This window comes from Acomys minous (assembly GCF_964271855.1).
Source record: "Acomys minous genome assembly, chromosome: 8".
Taxonomy (NCBI): Eukaryota; Metazoa; Chordata; class Mammalia; order Rodentia; family Muridae; genus Acomys; species Acomys minous.
The window spans coordinates 107729842-107749268 of record NC_140489.1 but is presented as its reverse complement, the minus strand read 5'-3'; the positions used below and the strand labels follow the sequence as shown (position 1 = coordinate 107749268).

The 19427-nt window shown below is 41.3% G+C and overlaps 1 protein-coding gene across 8 annotated transcripts in view; it reads right to left on the bottom strand.

Moving 5' to 3' along the window:
- Positions 1–19427, bottom strand: part of LTBP1 (latent transforming growth factor beta binding protein 1) — a 381021-nt gene that overhangs the window by 80610 nt on the left and 280984 nt on the right. For all 8 annotated transcript variants that reach the window (XM_084793790.1, XM_084793789.1, XM_084793788.1 and 5 more), the window contains 4 exons: positions 17334–17453; positions 4691–4813; positions 1932–2054; positions 18–140 (listed from right to left, as the gene is read on the bottom strand). In XM_084793790.1, coding sequence (XP_084649916.1) covers positions 18–140; positions 1932–2054; positions 4691–4813; positions 17334–17453 — 489 coding nt within the window. The remainder of the gene's footprint in view (positions 1–17; positions 141–1931; positions 2055–4690; positions 4814–17333; positions 17454–19427) is intronic.

The following is a 19427-nucleotide window of genomic DNA, read 5'->3' as shown; positions in this document are numbered from 1 at the left end:
CAGGAGGTGATGCTCACCTTCACAGTGGTCTCCAAGCACGGAAGCTCTGTAACCCTGGTTGCACACGCACTGGAAGGAGCCCTCTGTGTTCCTGCACTGTCCATGAGAACAGAGGTGATGGTGCTGGCATTCATCAATATCTGTGAGCAAAACAGCACAGAGAAACTAGAACCCATCATTTGTACCAGAGAAGGAACAACAACTTCTGGTTTATAATTGAGCAAGACCATCTATTCAGTGATATACACTAAGCTCAAATAAAAGCTAATTCAATGATAAGGAAAATTCCAATGAACTTAAAAATGTAGCTATCTGTTCATATAGTTATAACTATTTAAAAATAGGTAGCAAATAGTTTCCTGTAATTTGTGAACCTCATTTGGGTAACATTAAGTTTTCAAATTTGTTTTGAAAACACATAGGCTTATAATAGGCTAAAGCAAGGGTCCTCAAGTTGTAGTGCACAGACCAAATCCAGCCTACTAATTAGCATAAATAAAGTTGTATTTAAAACCACTATACATATTCACTTTTTATCTGGTCCATTACAGAAAAGATTTGCCAACCTCTGTTTTTAAGTAGCCCAGGAATATATGTCACCATTTCTTTGTCATTTCTAATTTACTTATTGGACTCTATCTGTACCCATCAATTGTCATTTATTCTCTACCTTCCTAAAAACAATGGCATTCTGGCCAAATCTAATAGCCCCGCCCCTCCCCTCCCCTTCCCTCCCCTAATCTGATATTCCACATTGCCACCAACCCCTTCTGGACACACACATACTCAACTTGAGTATCACTTGTTTCAGTCACATGATCCTGAGTTCGGGCACTCACCTGTCATATGTCATATCCACATATGGGTGGCACAAAATATACTGCACGAATTAACCCTCGCTGTTACATTGAAATCGTAAACTTCCCGGGGGGCAAAGGTTATATTTGCCACAGTCTTTATGATGCCACAGATAACACCTTGCTGTGGGTAGGCACTCGGGTCCCATTACTTGTTGAAGGACTTTTTTTAGGCACTAGAAAGCAGTTCTCCCTTTTTTTTTCTTTTTTTCTATCATTTTCTGCCAGTGTTTTTATAAGGTGCTACACACGTAGCTGCTCCTACCTTTTTCCTTACACTCTGGTAATCATATCTTTGGTTAGATTATCATAGTATCTGGCAGCTAAAGTTCGTTTTCCTCTGTTGATAAGCTGGTAGGTAGGTGTTTCTGGCCATATCTGACTTACCATTGAACAGGACCTGAGAGGCTTTGCCAAAGGGCTCTGCGTGTGGTTGCCTGGTAACATCATGCTCAGCTCCTGCATCCATTCATTTGTAGGGAAGTGGGGTAAGAGGGATTCTTGCACAATTTGCTTAACTTACACGTGTAGACACATGTGTTTGTGAATATCCTGCCATTGCTCGCTCACTCCTAGATTAGTCAGGCATTTGATGGTAATGGGAGAACCTTTGTCCTAACCATCAGACGTTCTGGCTTTTATAACACTGTCAGTAGACGGCTTTGCTTATGATATAGTCTATATCTGAGAACAATGGGCAATCTATTTCAGTGCACCAAAATTGGCAAAGAAAAAAAAAACAAAACTAAATACAAACTGAAAACTATTAACATGTTATAGCATAATACCAGAAAAATATAATGACTTAATAATTGTGAAATCCACTACATAAAACCTCAGAATTAATTTAAATGCTTAAATGGACATTAGGTTGTGTGTAAAGCATTACATAGACAGTAATATTTTTGTTCTTAATACTGATGCTTAGCCGCCAGTCACCAATGCCATATCTTTCTACTTTAACTCGCTTCACTGTCTGACTTATGTAGAACCACCTGGGTTCCTGACACTACAATGACCCAGACTGGGTCACTCACCCTTGTCTCAGCGGTTCGTGATGTCACACACACCTACCTTCACATTGGTCTTTCGCCGCTGACAGCTGATAGCCCTGTCCACAGGTACACCGGAAGGAGCCGTCTGTGTTTTTGCACTGCCCATTCATGCACAGGTTCCCTTGCTGACATTCATCGATATCTTTTAACATAAACGGTGACAATTGGTTTCCAGAAAGAGATTCTCCCCCATAAGAGAACACGGTAATAATACCCACGATGCGTTCTGGAGTTGTTGTCACAAAGCAGCAGTATTTTGGCTAGGCACTAAAAGCTTTACCGACCCAGTATGTTGAACTGTAGAATTTCAATGATTACAAAAGCATCCTACAGCTTCCCCACCATCTCAGTCGATCACCTCAAATACAGCATAAAGAGAACATAACAGCTTAGGGTTGAAAATAAAAGGCAGAATAGAAACCACACGGTAACAACTAGGCCCGCTGTAGGCCCAGTGCACTGTATGAAAGACAGAAATAAAGCTATCAGGAATAAACACATGTATGTCTGGGCAGCCACACAAGGCGCCAGGGGAATACACTTTCTTTATAACGTGAATGAGAAGGTCAAAGGGTTATGTTAAGTAAAACTGACCTCTTCATCACAGTAATGCAGAAACACAAAACATGATACTAATGTGACATATGATGGCAACGAAGGACTGAGAAAAAGTGGTATTTGAGGATTTAATTTATTTAAAAAAAAAAAAAAGCCTCCAGTGAGCCAGGAATGTAGCTGTAACCACAAACAAACACCACCAGATTTCTCTTAACCTAGCTTGACTTCTCCCTCTTTCTATGTATGTATGTATGTATGTATGTATGTATGTATGTATGTATGTATGTATATACACATGTACATACGCATAAGAATGTATATTTGGGGAACAAATGTAGACATGGGAAGATGGGAGAGGGTAATCATAGACTACATGTGTCATGAAGCAGTAAAGAGACTATTTTAGGGACGAATTAAAGAAAAGGGAGAAGGAAAAGGCAAAAATACTGAACTGTGGTAACAGTGTATACTAGTCAAACATCAACTGAGAAATAAATAATTCCAGAAGAAGAAAAAAAAATCTTGACAAAAGATAGAGCAACTGGCTGAGGAGTGTGACGTTATTTTTTTTTTAAGTACCAAGGATTAAGTGTTCTTGGAAACGGCATGTATATAGAGATAGGACCGCAGTAAAACATGGCTGCATTGACTACTTGGGCATTTCTATAGAAACAGGTGAGTCTCACACAGGGTTCCGTTTGTCTACGTAATGATTTGCATTGCTCGTCAACTTGACAGGGTCAAGAATCATCTCAGACATGACGAATCTCTCCAGAATTTTCAAGAGTAGGTTAATAGAGGTGGACAAAGCCACCCTAATGCCAAACTACGAAAGAAGAAGAAAGCAAGCTGAGCACCAGCATCCGCTCACCTCCATCCCTGCTTCCTGACTGTAAATACAGCGTGACCCGCCATCTCGCCATCTAGAGCTCTTAGCACCAGGCCTTCCCCATTCTGATGGAGCGCACCTCTCAAACCAAGAGTCAAAATGACCCCTTCTGTTCCTGGGCTGCACTGTCCCAGCAAGGCAGGAAGTAGCTAACACAGCTAGTGTAGGTGCATCCCGATTGGAAAATTCTGTCCCGCTCCACCTGTACTGGCTCAGCCTTACTGTGTCCTGCTGGACAGCTAGCAATTGATAAGAATCCACAAGTATTGAAACATGGTACAACTGTTCTTCATCGCCTGCACCACAGGCCTCTGAGGACTGGAGGAAAGGAACAGATGCAAACATAACCAGCCCTCTCTCTCTCTCTCTGACCTAAACAGCAATGTATAAAGGGACTAAGGGAGCCGTAAAGAAGCCATGCTCTGTGATCAATGTACAACAAACAACTGTTGTTTGACTCAAAAAAAAATCTTACTTAAAATGTGTCTGAAAGTTTTTGTCCCCTTCACTGTGTATACTTTCATTCTAGTATGATTGACAGTTGTGCCTGTTTCCAGAGCAAAGTTGGGTTTTTTTTTCTTTCTTTCTTTCTTTCGTTTTTTTTTGTTTTGTTTTGTTTTGTTTTGTTTTTTGGTTTTTCAAGACAGGTTTCTCTGTGTAGCCTAGGATGTCCTAGACTCACTTTGTCTTTCGTTTTTATTTTGAGACAGGGTTTCTCTGTGTAGCCGTGGCCATCTTGGAACTAGCTTTGTAGACTAGGCTGACCTTGAACTCACAGAGACCCACCTACCTCTTGTCTCCTGACTTCTGGTATTAAAAGCGTCTTGCCACCACTGCCTGGCCAGAAAATTAAACTTCTTAAAATTAAATACCATTTAAGAACTAGAAATGGATATTTCCCTATTTAATAGCAACAGTATAAATATCCAACATACTTCAACAAATATTTCTACTCTTATATATAAATTATTTTTAAATTGAGGTTTATTTTAAAAAGAGATCTGCCAAAATTTTGTGTTTTTTTTTTTTAGATATTATTGGGAAGTTGAAAAAACTGTGACAATACACAAGAGTACTATGGGTAAATTATGTTTGGAGAGGTAATAAGGGCATGTAAAATGTATGTAACATACAACTGACAAAAGGCAGATGGAAACCATGCATATCACATAGAGCATTCAAAAGCTGTGATGTTTATAAGTCTACTCTGGATTTACCTGCAATAAGGAGCCAAATAAACACGGGTAGCATGGTCCATTTCTAAGGCCAGCCACTCAAATTTGCTCATGAGGGGAGTTCGGACCCAATGGGAAGTGTAACCACATGATTACCTTGACAGTGTCTGTGGTCCGGCGTGGGGCTGTAGCCTTTGTGACAGGAGCACATGTAGGAGCCTTCCAGGTTGGTGCAGGAGCCGTTCGTGCAGACCTTTAGCTGCAGGCATTCGTCTACGTCTTGTATAATGGAAAGAAACAAGAAGAGAGGAAAAGAGAATACGAATCAAATCAGGGTTGATGAGAGATGGGGAAGAGCTACCCTGAACACCTCATATGGGCCCTAAGCCACAGTCCACTGCCCTTTGCTAGATGTGTGGGGCACCCTGTAGGAGAACTCAGCTCTTCTAAGCCCTCAGCTGGCATGGAAAATTAAGCCGTGCTTGCTTGTCACTACAATTTAGTCTATGTATTCTTATTCTATAACTTAATCAAAATATTTTTTTTAAGGAGCAGCCAGTGTCAAAGGCACCACAAGAAAACCTACAGAATCGAGTAACCTTGGCCCATGGGGGCCCATAGAGACAGAACTGCCGACCAGACAGCATTCATGGGACTGACCTAGGCCCTCTGCCCAAATGTAACAGTTATGCAGCTGGGTCTTCATATGACACTTCTAACTGTGGGAGCAGGAACTGTCTCTGACTCTGTTGCCTGCCTTTGAGACAGGCTGGGCTAGCTCCCTAACTGGGCTCTTAGTCTTATTGCAATTTGGTATGCCAAGACAGGTTGATATTCATGGGAGGCCTCCTCTTTTCTGAGGGGAAAGGGAGGAGGGGGGATGGGGGGATGAGAGTTAGAGGGAGGGAATGGGAGGAGAGGAGGGAGGGAAAGCTGCAAAGGGGATGTAAAGTACATAAAAACATAATAATAATTTCTAAACGAAAATATTTATTTTTATTTTATTTTTAAATGGTGTGTGTGTGTGTGTGTGTGTGTGTGTGTGTGACAGTATGTGCATATGAGTGCAAGTGCCCATAAAGGCTAGACGATACCCTTCCCCCCTACCCCCACCCCAAGCTAAAGCTATTGGCAGTTTTGAGACAGGAGCAGAACTTAGCTTCTCTGCAAGAGCAGTACATATGCTTACCATCCAAGCCATCTGCCTAGCCTAACCAGAACATCAAAATTACTTAGGCTCTTAACTGCATTCATTCCATTTTTCTTTTTTTACTGTTCACTAAGAAGGCAACAAAGCACAGCATCAGCAACCCAGCACAGACTTTGTCTTCATTCAGCAACCCAGAGCTCAGTGCGCCCTTACTCTCGTTGCAGTTTACGAAGACTGTTTTCTTTCGTAAGAGAGATCTCAGCAATAAAGCTAGACTAAAGCACAGCAGAGCCCCATCTGTGGGTGTGCACACTGTGAATACCATGTGCACACTAAGGAAGAAGCCACTGGCATGGCCCAGGGAACTCAGTGTGGAAACAAACAAACAAACAAACAAACAGCCCAATTACAGAGCTCCAGTCTTAGTTTCTAACAACAGAAAACAGCACTTTTAGACTGTCTCCTTCCCCGCCCTTTCTTTGCTTGTGGGAACCTTACCTTTGTAAACACTGAGAGCAAACAACTTGAAAGAAGACGCTAAGAGCTGAGGCCAAAGTAAACAGTGGAGCAGAACGAGCCTAGACAGGGGCACGTAAATTCCAGACAGCGGCGAGAGAATGTCGTGTCTAGTATCTGGTTTAGTTTCAAAAAATGTTAACAAGTTCAGAAACGTACAGACTCTCTGTCTAATTACTCATGACCCAGAAAAGGTGATTTACCGAGCTATAGGCATTGTCACAGCAGCGTCTATTCCAAGGCCATATTTTATTTAAATTGCAGACACTCTAGACTGCTCATGCAGGAGATACTTACAAAGCTGGCTCTTTCTTAAGCTACCACCGTGATTAATGATGAAGCAGAATGCTGTGTAATATCTAGGATAGTTTCATATGTTTATCATTTTCTTTACTTATTATAGACAAAAAAAAAAATCACAGAGAAGCAGTCATTTCTGTAGACATACCAGCTAGAGTTGAGCGGGCGCATGGCCTGAATGGAGATTTAGCTCTGGGAGGGATAACAGGCAGCAAAATATCCCCCCAAGGAATTTCTACAAAGGGAGGTAGACAGAGAGAAGCTGCACAAAAATGCTGGACTGAAACATGCAGAACAAAGCAAACTCCATGATGCGTCCCAAGGCCAGGACTCCGTCCTAGACCATAGATCCTCACATCCAGCTAGTTAGCCTACTGAACACCCCCTTGCTCTCCCATAGGTGCCTCACAGTCTCCACCGGCAAAACTGGCTGCACCCTGCCTTTTCCTTACGGTGTTCCCTGCATGACCAGATAGCATGATCATACAGCCAAAGTGTGATGGCAGAAACCTGGAATCGTTCCCTCTTCACGTCCCCTCTCCTACTATCTCCATGTTCTATGACTGTTGAGCTATTGCAGTCTACCTCCAAGATACCGCTCTGTCGAACCTAATTCATTTCATCCCATTCTTATTGCTCCTGCTTCTTCTCCCCTGGATTGCTGCTGTCAATCTAAAATTAAGTTTCCAAGTCTTGCCATCACTGTTCCATTATCTAGCTTGTAGCCAGAGCAAAATCTCTAATTCACAAGTTTGACAATCATTTTGCTCATATACTGTAACTTGTTTCAATAGTTTTTAGTATTTTTAAATTTAGCCAAGGACAAATGTATGGGCCTTGGTGATAACAGAAGTTTAAGACCCCATACTTCTTTTTTAATTTTTTAATTAATTAATTTTTTAATTAATTAATTTAATTTTTTAATTAATTAATTTAATTTTTTAAAATTTTTTATTAATTTATTCTTGTTACATCTCAATGGTTATCCCATCCCTTGTATCCTCCCATTCTTCCCTCCCTCCCATTTTCTCCTTATTCCCCTCCCCTATGACTGTTCCTGAGGGGGATTACCTCCCCCTGTATATGCTCATAGGGTATCAAGTCTCTTCTCGGTAACCTGCTGTCCTTCCTCTGAGTGCCACCAGGTCTCCCCCTCCAGGGGACGTGGTCAAAGGTGAGGCACCAGAGTTCGTGAAAAAGTCATACCCCACTCTCCACTCACCTGTGGAGAATGTTCTGTCCATTGGCTAGATCTGGGTAGGGGTTTAAAGTTTATCGCCATACTTCTTATATGTAACCTTTGGGGTGGTCTCCTACTAGAGTACCACAGGAAACAAGATTGGGCCTGCCAACCAGCCACCTGCCCCTAATCAGGATACCTCACATCCACAACAGAAGGAGATAATCATGCCTTGATTTCCTGTATTAGAGCTCAAAGCTGATGTTATTATAGCCTGTGGTCATATAGACTACACGGTACCCAAATTCTACCATAGCCTTTATATCATGCATTTAAATGCTCTCAGTTTCTTATCTCAGGCAGGAAATTTATCAAGAAAAATAACTATAGACAAATAGACTCCACACACTCCACGTGCGCTGTAAGGATTTGCCAACCTGGTGTCTAGAGCCAGTGAATTAAACTCGACTTCCCAGAGTAAGAAAATGCAGTTTCTTAGGCTTACAAGCTCAGAAGTTAGGGATGCACTAGCTCAAAGATTTCTCTACCCTTCCTGTTATGCTGCCACCAGTTCCAAGTTGATTGCTATCACCTACAGTGTCCTGGGAGGCTGAGAAAGCCTTGTTCAAAACGAGGGGTGCCAGGCCAGCCAGATGTGTTACCTGAGCCCTCCACTGCCCAGTAATAATTTGTCCTTACTGAACTCTGCCTGGCTCCTAGAACACTCCTTCCTTAAAAAAAAAAAAGTCCACACCATTGTTTAAACCAAACATTCTACAGTTCTTTGTCAAGATTAACATGCAGACCAGTGGTGGAGAAATCCCTAACTCCACTCTCTTTCCTCTTTCTGGGGAAATGAGGGTGTGCACCTCCCTCAGCCCCCTGGCAACTTTCCACTCTCCACAACTTCACAAAAAAATGTCTCCCAGCTGGCCAGCAGTCCCACCTTGCTAATTCCTACTGCCTTGGGATGTAATTCATGTGAGTCAGGAATCTTCTTTTGAACTTTCCTAATATTCTGGGAATACCTCACATTGCCTCAAATCCCTAACCCTTGGGCATGAGCTACCAGGTGCAGAGGGACTGACACACTGTCCCCACCCATCCGCCTTCTCCTTGGACTACTCTCACTCTTACACATCACCTGTCAGCTCCTTGGAATTGGCTAGAAGTTGTCCCAGTGCAGTAATTTACATGCATTATTTCCTGCATTTTCAAGGAGATGAATCTGTCAACAACATGGAGCAATCACTTCTCTGAAGCCATCCAACCACAATTAATTCCTTAGTCACCCACATAGACTTCAGGAAACGACATCCTGCTGAACTAAGAACACAGTGTCATATTCCAGTAATACAGTCACATAAATGCAGAGGTTAACCACCCCCTCACACAAATGTGCTCTAAATGCGGTGATCCTCCGCTCATCTCTATGTGTAATCTTTCATAGGAAAGACAGAGGAACACATGTGACAGTAAATCGAGGATGGAGAAATGAGAGGCAGATGTTGACTATGCCAACATTGTGAGACCGTCTCAGCTGTGCTGAAGGTGCAGTAAATCCCAGGAGCTTAGGCTCCCTGTCAATTATGATGAAGTTAAAAATACGAAATAGCAAGCTGCTGACAAAAACCTGCTACACAACTGACAGAGAACCACCATTTTTTTTTCTCCAGAACTTGAAAGGAGCCAAGACTCTCTATATCCTCCACAAACAGTCAAGGATGAGCTCAGAAAAATCAGTCTCCAGCTTCATCCATCCAGTCACAGGCTTTCTACCTTACTTTCAAAAGAAAAACCGCCATTCAGGAAAATGCTCTTGCAGCTCAGGGTGTTGCAGGACTACCGCCTCCAATTCCAGAAGAGCCGTAACATGCACTGCTTACAAGAGCTGATTCCAGGCCATATGTACAGCTTTCTCCTTCCTTTGAAAAATTTAATTCCTTTATTGTTTCTTTTTAGATTGCTTTGTCCACTAATTTTCTTACATGTATAGGAGGGGTACTCAAGATTTTACACAAATAGAAACACTGAGTTTGTAGATAAAAGAACTGAGATTTTGTTTTCATCCTGTGACTGACTAGACGTGGCTTCGAAGTAAGCTGACTAATCTGTTTGAGAATCAAGTTTTGTATTCATCCCACAGGCTGATTGCTACAAAGACCAAGTGAGATAAATCAAGTCAAAACTATATAAAGAGAAGTTTTTATTCTTGTCATTCAGCTGTGGTCTCTCCCCCCAAAGGAAAGAAAATAATTCTACATGAAAGCATTAAAACACTAAAGAAAAAAATGGAAGAAGACAACGGAAGGCAGAAAGATTTCCCATGCTCATCGGTTGGTAGAACTAACATGATAAAAACGGCTTAATTACCAAAAGCACACTGCATACTCAATGTACTCCCTTCAAAATTCTAATTTCATTCCTTTACAGAACTAAGGAAAATTCTAAAATTCATATGGAAGTGTGAAGACCACAAATGACCAGGTCAGTCCCAAGCAGAAAGAACAATGTTGTAGCTACCAACAATATCTGATCTGAATTTTACTATGGAGCCATAGCAACAAGACTGGTCCCAGCATGAAAGCATATGTAGACCAATGGGATAGAATAGAAAGTATCAAAATAACCCAAATTACCGCAGCTACCTAATTTTGACAAAGGTTCCAAAACCTTACATTAGAGAAGAGAGCCTCTTTAAGAGTGTTTGGAAAACTGGATAGCCTCAAGTCAAAGAAGGAAAGCAAATCCTTGCCTCTCAACTTATTTCAATTTAGAAAAGATCACAGATTTTCATGTAAGACCTGAAACCCTGAAACTGCTATGAGAAAACACAGGTTAAAAAAAAAAAAAAAAGACATGGGCCTAGCCAAGGCTTTTCTGAATAGGACCCCAGTAGCACAGGTATCAGCCTCAAGAACTGACAAATAGTATTCCATGCAATGATAAGGCTTCAACATGGCAAAAGAAATAACCACAAAAATAGACCACCCACAGAATTCTGAGAAAAATACCCTTTCCCAACCACAGGGCAGACATGGGGTTGATTACCTAGAATATATGAAGAATTATAAAAATTAAGTAGAAAAACACAAGCCATTCAACCGACAAATGGGGTGATGGAATGTTAGACAGTTTTAAAGAAGAAACACAAATGGCCAATAAATGTTTGAACATTGTCAACAACCCTAGACAAAGGGTAACATAGCAAGTAAAACTGTCTTGAGATTCCAAAAGTAGTGACAATCAAAGCTGGTGAGGACGTGAAGGAAGAAGAACTCTCACAGATAGCTGATGAGAATGCCAGCTGCTATAGCCTCAGTGGATATCAGTACGAAGACTTCAAAAAACTAAAAACAGAACTACAATATGGCCCAGATATAACTGTCCTGTGTATATTTCCAGAACGGTCTAACGCAAGTAGAGACAGTGCCCATCCATGTTTGCCACTGTTTTACTCATAATAGCTGGGAACTGCAGCTAGCCTAGATCTATGTCAACAAGTTAACCAATAAATGTGGCTATAGACAAGTGGCATTTTATTCAGTCATAAAGAAAAATGAAATCATAATATCTGTATAAAAACAGTGATGCCAGAAGTCATTTTGATAAGCAATCCAAACTCAAAACAACACAGAGATCTCTGTCTCTGACTCTCTGTCTCTCTTGGGTCTCTGTTTTCTCTTTCACGTGTGTGTGTGTGTGTGTGTGTGTGTGTGTGTGTGTGTGTGTGTAAAAGAGACCATGAGAGGGGAGGAAGAAATCTTAAGAGAAGGTCAAAGTAGGGAGGACAATTAAATATTTATGATAGGAAACCAAAATTGAGGACTATTTAAAGAGAAGCAAGCAGCGTTGGGGTGGGCAGCGGTGGAGGGAAAAAATAAAAATAGCTCTGTGTACCCAAATGCTATCAGGAACCCCATCCATTTGCATGGTAAATTAAACAAAATAACACAGAGTGGGGTTTGTTGTTTCTACACTTTTGAGTCTTCTTTAGCATCTGGTGGGCACACAGTCAAGAGCTCAGTAAAGACTGACTCGTTACAAACTCCTTAGTCATATAGTGATGTCCAGTTAGGGGAAAGGGATCCAAGGGCAGGCAACAGAGTCCGAGACAGCCCTTGCTCCTGATGTTAGTGGTCCCACATGAGGACCAAGCTGCATCTGTTACCATTTACTTTTAGGTAAAAATGCTTCTGTAGTACCAAGTCTTCAGCTTCAGAGCAGTCTAGAAATGCTCACACGGTCCATAAAATTTATCTCTGAGACACTAATTCTGAAAACAAGTTGCAAACAGTGTTGTCCGTGTTTAGCCTATCACATCTTAGAACCTGGTCAACACTGTGGACCCTAAGTAATTCAACTGTCTGAGGCCTACCATATTGAGAAGACGTTCATGGAAGCCAGGCTGTTAGCCCAAAGAGATTAACAAAGAAAAAAAATACTTGGGGGCTGTCTGGAGAGGACTGAGATCTAAAGCCCAAGAAGTAGCTATGGAAACGGAAAAGCCAAAGAAAGCCAAGAGACACTAAGTAATGAGTAGAGCACAGACACTGCCAATGTCTGAAGTGGACATTAAATGATAAGTAATGAAGAATGTTTCCTGACGCAAACATTAGGAAAAGGACAGCCCTCACCCCAGATAATGACACCTAAGGGTTTATCTGTTTGACACAATTTTTGTTTTGATTCATAAACCAAGGAGCTATGTTGATAGGTAGCATCAGATTACGCTGCATGAACACAGCCAGGTCACGAATGACCTCGGTGAGCTCAGTATTAACTCAGATTACAAGAAGATTAACAGACAAATCCCCAAGAATATTAGTGTAGAAATAGGTTTTATTTAATTAATTTTTAGTTGGCAGGCAAAATAAAAAGTCCCTTTATGCCATGTTCACATGTACCTCATTTCCTTGTATGGATATAGCCATTCTTTTGTTTTGTTCTAATTTTAAAGGGAATTCTTTTTAAAGATGTATTTACTTTATTTTATATATATATATGAGTGGTTTGCCTGCATGTATGTAAGTGTACAATGTGTGTCCAATGCCCTTAGGGAGGGAGCTGGACCCCCTGGGACTGTAGTTCCTGGTGGCTGTGAGCTGCTGTAGGGATGCTGAGAGCTGCACGGGAGTCCTCTGCTGGCTCAGCAACTGTTTCAGTCATTAGCCGTCTCTCCAGCCCCAAATTGCCACTCTTAATGAAACCTCTTAACAGAAAAAAATGTCTAACTGACATACATATAGACAAGTTTTGAAAAAGCCAACATTTAATATTACATAAGATACTGTTATTTGTTTGAACATACTAATGTAAAAACATAACCCCTGAGAGGAGACAAAAACCATGAATGGGCTGAAACACCACAGCCTTGTGGTCAGGGACTGTCTTCTCTAAAGAAGCCAACCAATGAGTGCCAAGCCCAGGATTTTCCTCCAGAAAATGACTACAAGACATTCCCAGGCTTTAACGATTACATAAAATTTTCTTTTTTTTTTCAAGGGCATATAAGTATATTTTTATTAGTATATTTTTAATAAGAATTTTTTTATTAATTTATTCATATTACATCTAAATTGTTAGCCCTTCCCCTGTTTCCTCCCATTCCTCCCTCCCTCCCACTTCCCCCCTTCTCCTCTCCCCTATGTCTGTGATTGAGGGAGACCTCCTCCCCCTATATATGTTCTTAGAATATCGAGTCTCTTCTTGGTAACTTGCTATCCTTCCTCTGAGTGCTGCCAGGCTTTCCCATCCAGGGGACGTGCTCAGAAAAGGGGCACCAGAGTTCGTGTGAGAGACAGATCTCACTCTCCACTCAACGGTGGAGAATATCCTGTTTGTCGGCTAGGTCTTGGTAGGGGTTCGAAGTTTACTGCCTATATTCTCCTTGGCTGGTGCCTAAATTTTCTATTTCAAAAGGAAGAAAAAGCCAGGCTCAGTGGTGCATGCTTGTAAACCTAGCACATGGGTTTGAGTGTGTGAGTTTGATGCCAGTCTGGTCTACAAAGAGAGTCCAGGACAGCCAAGGCTACACAGAGAAACCTTGTTTTAAAAAACAAAGAAAAGGAAGGGGGGGGAGATAAAAAGCAAATTACAAACTATACTAATTTATCTGAACTCAGGAGATTTTAAACAAGCAAATATCAAGCTGGCAAGATAGCTCAGCAATTTATCTACCAAGATAGAAGACCTGAGTTTGATGCCCCGAACCCACGGACAGGGACAGCATTAGCTCTCACTGGTTGTCCTATAACTTCCACACTCACACCATGGCACATTTACGCATGCATGTGCATGCAAATGTACACAAATGAAACAAATATAATAACAATTTTATATCAAATCATCACTGGTGACTATTAAGAAAGAATTAATTAGTATAGATTGTCTTATTATAACATGTCATCTGCGCACTCTGGACACCACAGAGTCACTCCCTGTTTTCCTCCCTTTCTCCTTTACATATGAATTGTAATGTAAATATTTGTGTTTTCCAGTGGTCTTAGGTGACCCCTGTGGAAGGGTCATTGAGCCCCCCAAAGGCTCAATGTGGCAACCCACAGGTTAAGAGCCACTGGGCTAGAGAACCGTTTCTGAATTCACAGTCTCACTACACAGTCCAGGTTGGCCTGGAACGTGATATGTGCCTCAGGCTCTCGTCAAATTCACATTCCTCTTGCCTTGGCCTCACAGGAGATGAATTTAAGGCATAAATCATTATACTCAGCTAATACTGACCTACAAAGTATTTTAGAGTACTAAGTAAGGAGGTAAGAACTGAAAAATAAAGGTACAAGAGGGTTGAGTTCAGCATTCATTAGCATTGTCAGAAATGTGTATAATTCAACCAAGACTGGCATGTTTCTCTCTTTTTCCTCTCTCTCTCCCCTCTCTTCATATATATGGATGTGTGTGTGTGTGTGTGTGTGTGTGTGTGTGTGTGTGTGTGATGAGTTTTCATGAAGAACATGAACCCCTATAATGAACAAATAGTTCTGATTGACCCAAACTATTTAATGTTTGCTTTACTTTCCACTCATAATTTCAACACTAGAAGCTCTATTACCAATAAAAACACTATGGTAGAAAATAAATTTCAGTATAATCTATAAAAATATCTCATGGGAAATGAAAAAGAATGGCCAGTTAAATATGAGAAATTCTACTTTGGAAGCCTATCTTGACCTATATATTATAGGTATATATATGTGTATATTATAGTAGGTATATATACATACACACATGCACATATAAGCTCCTCAGTGTTATTTCTACTCAAGAACCATCACGTGCTCACTCACTATTTTATATAGACACATAACATTGTGAAACCATGAGTCAGGATGTGTTTGCACTATTGTGAACTACATTAGTTAAGGCAGAGCTGGATAAAACTTTGCTTCTGGTTCATACACAGCAGTATGTGAAAGTGAGACCACAAAGAGTACTCTGATACCTCTGCCAAATGGGAAAATTAAAATCAAATGTACTTTCTGAGTAGCACCAATTACATAGACAACTGCTTATCAATAAACAATGGGTGAACAGAAAATCTTTTCTCCTTTTCCTCAAAGATATACACATCACAATTCCATTGGCTGAATCTTTTTGAGGAAGGGATGCAGATGGGGTTGTAGATGAGAATGGGATATAGATGGGGATAGGATGGAGATGGGATGTAGGTGGGGATGGGATGGAGATGGAGATGGGATGGAGATGAGGATGGGGATGGGATGGAGATGGGGATGGGATGGAGATGGGGATGAGGATAGAGATGGAGATGAGGATGGAGATGGGGATGGAGATGGGGATGGGATGGAGATGGGGATGAGGATAGAGATGGAGATGAGGATGGAGATAGGGATGAGGATGGAGATGGGGATGGGATGGAGATGGGGATGAGGATAGAGATGGAGATGAGGATGGAAATGGGGATGGAGATGGGGATGAGGATGGAGATGGGGATGGGATGGAGATGGGGATGGGATGGAGATGGGGATGAGGATGGAGATGGGGATGGGATGGAGATGGGGATGGGATGGGATGGAGATGGGGATGAGGATGGAGATGGGGATGGGATGGAGATGGGGATGAGGATGGAGATGGGGATGGAGATGGGGATGAGGATGGAGATGGAGATGGGATGTGGATATATATGGAGGTAAGGATATAGTTGTTTTACAACAGGTGCAGCTATACCAGCAACAATGGCTGGCACACATCCTGATGTCTGACAATGAGGCCAAAGCTCTGACAGTAGGAATACCTCTGCTGCCAACTAATCTTCATCCTTCCAAAGCACCCAAATATCTTCCCAGAATTAGCAGAATAAAATCAACCTTTTTAACTGAGTAGAAGGTCTCGCCTGCTCCATCCCCACATCTTGCAGCACGTTATCTCTGACCTTCTGCTTCACAGCCAGCTTCCTTTTCCCATAAGACCCAGGCACATATCTTGCTTTGTCAGAAATCCTCTCCCATCCTTCCCCATGTCCACTAAGGAGTGTTTGAGGGCAACCTGTTTTACGATAGCTTTTGGCCCTCAATATATTTCAGAATGTGAAACAATTCTCTCTCTGTCTCTCTCTCTGTCTCTCTCTCTCTGTCTCTCTCTCTCTGTCTCTCTCTCTCTCTCTCTCTCTCTCTCTCTCTCTCTCTCTCTCTCTCTCTGTGTGTGTGTGTGTCTGTGTCTATGTGTGTGTGTGTGTATGTGTGTGTATTTACCTCACAGTTGGAGAGAAAGTAAAGTAGGAATGAATGATTTATTAAACTCACATATTCAAAGTTCTGATATAAAGTAGAACGGCGTCAGCTTCTAAAAGATTTATTTTTATTTTATGTGTCTGTATTTTCGTGCATGTAATGTATGTGTGCCATATGTGTGAACCACTCCTGAGGCCAGATGGTGATAACAGAACCCCAGAACTGGAATCAATTGGAGTCACAGCTAGTTGTGAGATGCCACGTGTCCTCTGCAAGAGCATCCTGAGCTCTTAACAACCAGAATAGTCTCCCTAGAACCAAGAACTCAGTTTAAAACAAAACATCACAGGCAAACAGATGAGCAAAGGCAGAGGACCATGGCCTCAGACCTCTGTCCCTCAGGGTCTTGGGTCTTATCTTTGTTTCACTTCCGTGTGTGCTGTGCCAGCTTCCTGCTATGTCCCCTCTCCCATTCCTCCTCACTATATTTTCTTCCTGATAGTCTAGTACTGGGGATTGAACATGGGTACGTACATAAGCTAAGCAAGAGTTCTACCACTGAGCTACACCTCCAGTCATTTTCATTTTGAGAGAAGACCTTGCTGTGTACTCTAGACTGGCCTATAATCTTGCTGCTTCAGCCTCCCAAGTAACTGGGATTTCGGACATACACTTCTCTTTTTTAAGCCCTTTGCTCTCCATCTTTCTTTCCTGTAATGTTTATCATTTTGTTTTACTTTAGTTAAGCTATTCTTAGGGATAGTTTGGGTCAATCAGAAATATCTGTGGCTTTTAGAACTTCACGTCATCTCAGCCAATTTATTTCCTTACATTCTCCATGATTGAAAATTACTCAAAACATTTCTGAGAATCACATAAATTTCTTAAATTTCATCTTTATTTTAAAAAAAAACCCAAAAGCCTGATGGGAAATGTGGTGGTACCTACCAAGGCATTGTCCATTCCAGCCTCGGAACCCTTCTGTGCAGGGGACACACTGGTAAGAGCCTGGGGAATTCACACACTGTTCATCGGGACATGTGCTTGGTGTCAGACACTCATCAATATCTGAAAAATTAGGAAGTCAGGTGGTGAACATCTTATCAGAAGGCCAAAAGAAACTCTAATTTTATCATGATAGTGAGAAAAAGCATCTTATATGGCAGGAAAGATGACAACTGGATGAGCCACTTGGTCTAGTGGCAAATATACAACAGGGCCACACAGACATAGCTGATTAAATATTCATACACATTGGAAGGATGGTCTGAGGCCACATTGTGGACCAAGTCTTTCAAGTGATAGCAGAGCTTGCCAGAAAGAAACACAAAAAATGTGCATGAGGAAACCACACATCCATCTGACAGAGGTTTTCTCCTTAGACATGATGTCTCTAGGAAAGTCTTTACTTTGCTTTTATGGGCCAGAGAACATTCTAGGCTTGAGTAACTTAAAATCTTTTCTATTATATAAATTCCTTAGAGGTAGAAAAAGAATGAGGGGAGAATGAACTCATCAGATACTTTAAATTTTTTTTCCAGAAAAGGTGATATGACCACTGTCAATTCTTCAATAAAATGCCACTTTTACTATTCTTTGCTAGGGACTTTATTAATCACAATCCTTTTAAAGTGAGAAAGCACTTTAAATATGGCTGAGAAGTTGTCAGAAGTAGTGAGTACAATAGTTTTAGGGTGTGTGTGTGTGTGTGTGTGTGTGTGTGTGTGTGTGTGTGTGTGTGTGTGTGTGTATGCATGTGAAGGTGAGAGAACAACTTGTAGAAATTGGTCACTCCTTCCACTATGTGGGTCTTAAGAACTGAGGTTGCCATACTTGGTAGCAAACACCTTTACCCACTTAGCCATCTTTTCAGTCTTAGACTTGCTATCTTTTTTTCAGAATACTAAAAAAGGAAGGAGGAGAGGGGTGTTGGTTTAAACTGGTCCCAGTCTAGAGCTACTATCACCATGTAGTAGAAGCCTTACTTTCCTGGAGAGTTTCATTTTGTATTTAGAGATGTACATTTAATGTTGAAGTTTCCCAATACAAAATAAACAAAGAAAGAAGAGCCCAAAACATACTTATGTAAAGACACTTTTAGGGCTCAAACCAAAATATGAAAGTGAAAATAAACAGAATTGGTTCACTAATTAAATAATCACAGGTATTTGCTGTCTTGGAAGACACTTTTATGGAAAAGATGCTTAAAGTCAATATAGTTCATGGTGATGAGAGTAAAACAAACACTAAGTCGATGTTGTACCTACATGACACAGTGTTATGATCTGTCTCTGTCTCTCACTCTATCTCTGTCTGTCTGTCTGTCTGTCTGTCTGTCTGTCTGTCTGTCTCTCTCTCTCTCTCTCTCTCTCTCTCTCTCTCTCTCTCTCTCCTTTTGTTTCAATATTCTGGGACTTCTATAAAATTACACTCGCCAGTTTCATTTTCCAACATCACATTCTCCATTGGATGTAAATCTTTTTCTTTTTTAAAAAATAGAAATGCAGCTGCCATTAGACTGGACCCATAAACGAGGCCCTGTGTTGAGCAGCATAAGGCAGCACCAGTGGATTTGCTGCAGTGCTTCCTGCTTGCCCTTCATCTTTAAAGCCAGGGCCACCTCCATGTGACATTTTAATGTGACAAAATAAGGGCAAATGAGATAATGTCTGAAAATTACAATGGGCTCCTTGGAGACTGCTTTGGTTGAAGGCAGCTTCACTCATGACAGCTGAGAAAAGCTTCAGGGAGCCAGAGACCTGAGGACCCTTTGGTTCTGGTCCACCATGGAGTTAGAGAACAGTCACATCATTTGGCCTCTTTCTCTTTTCAAGCCTTTTTGTGGAGACAGAATGATGCACACCCAGGAAACCCTGGTGACATATTACCTAGAGTTAAATCCTCCCCATGGATGGTTACTGAGTATTCGTTCAGCTATAAATTACAGGATTTAAAATTTTCTAGTCTACTTCTTCCTGCTATTATTTAAATATCCTCTCTCTACTTTGGGACTTAACTATACAGAAGATAGTTAAGGATTAG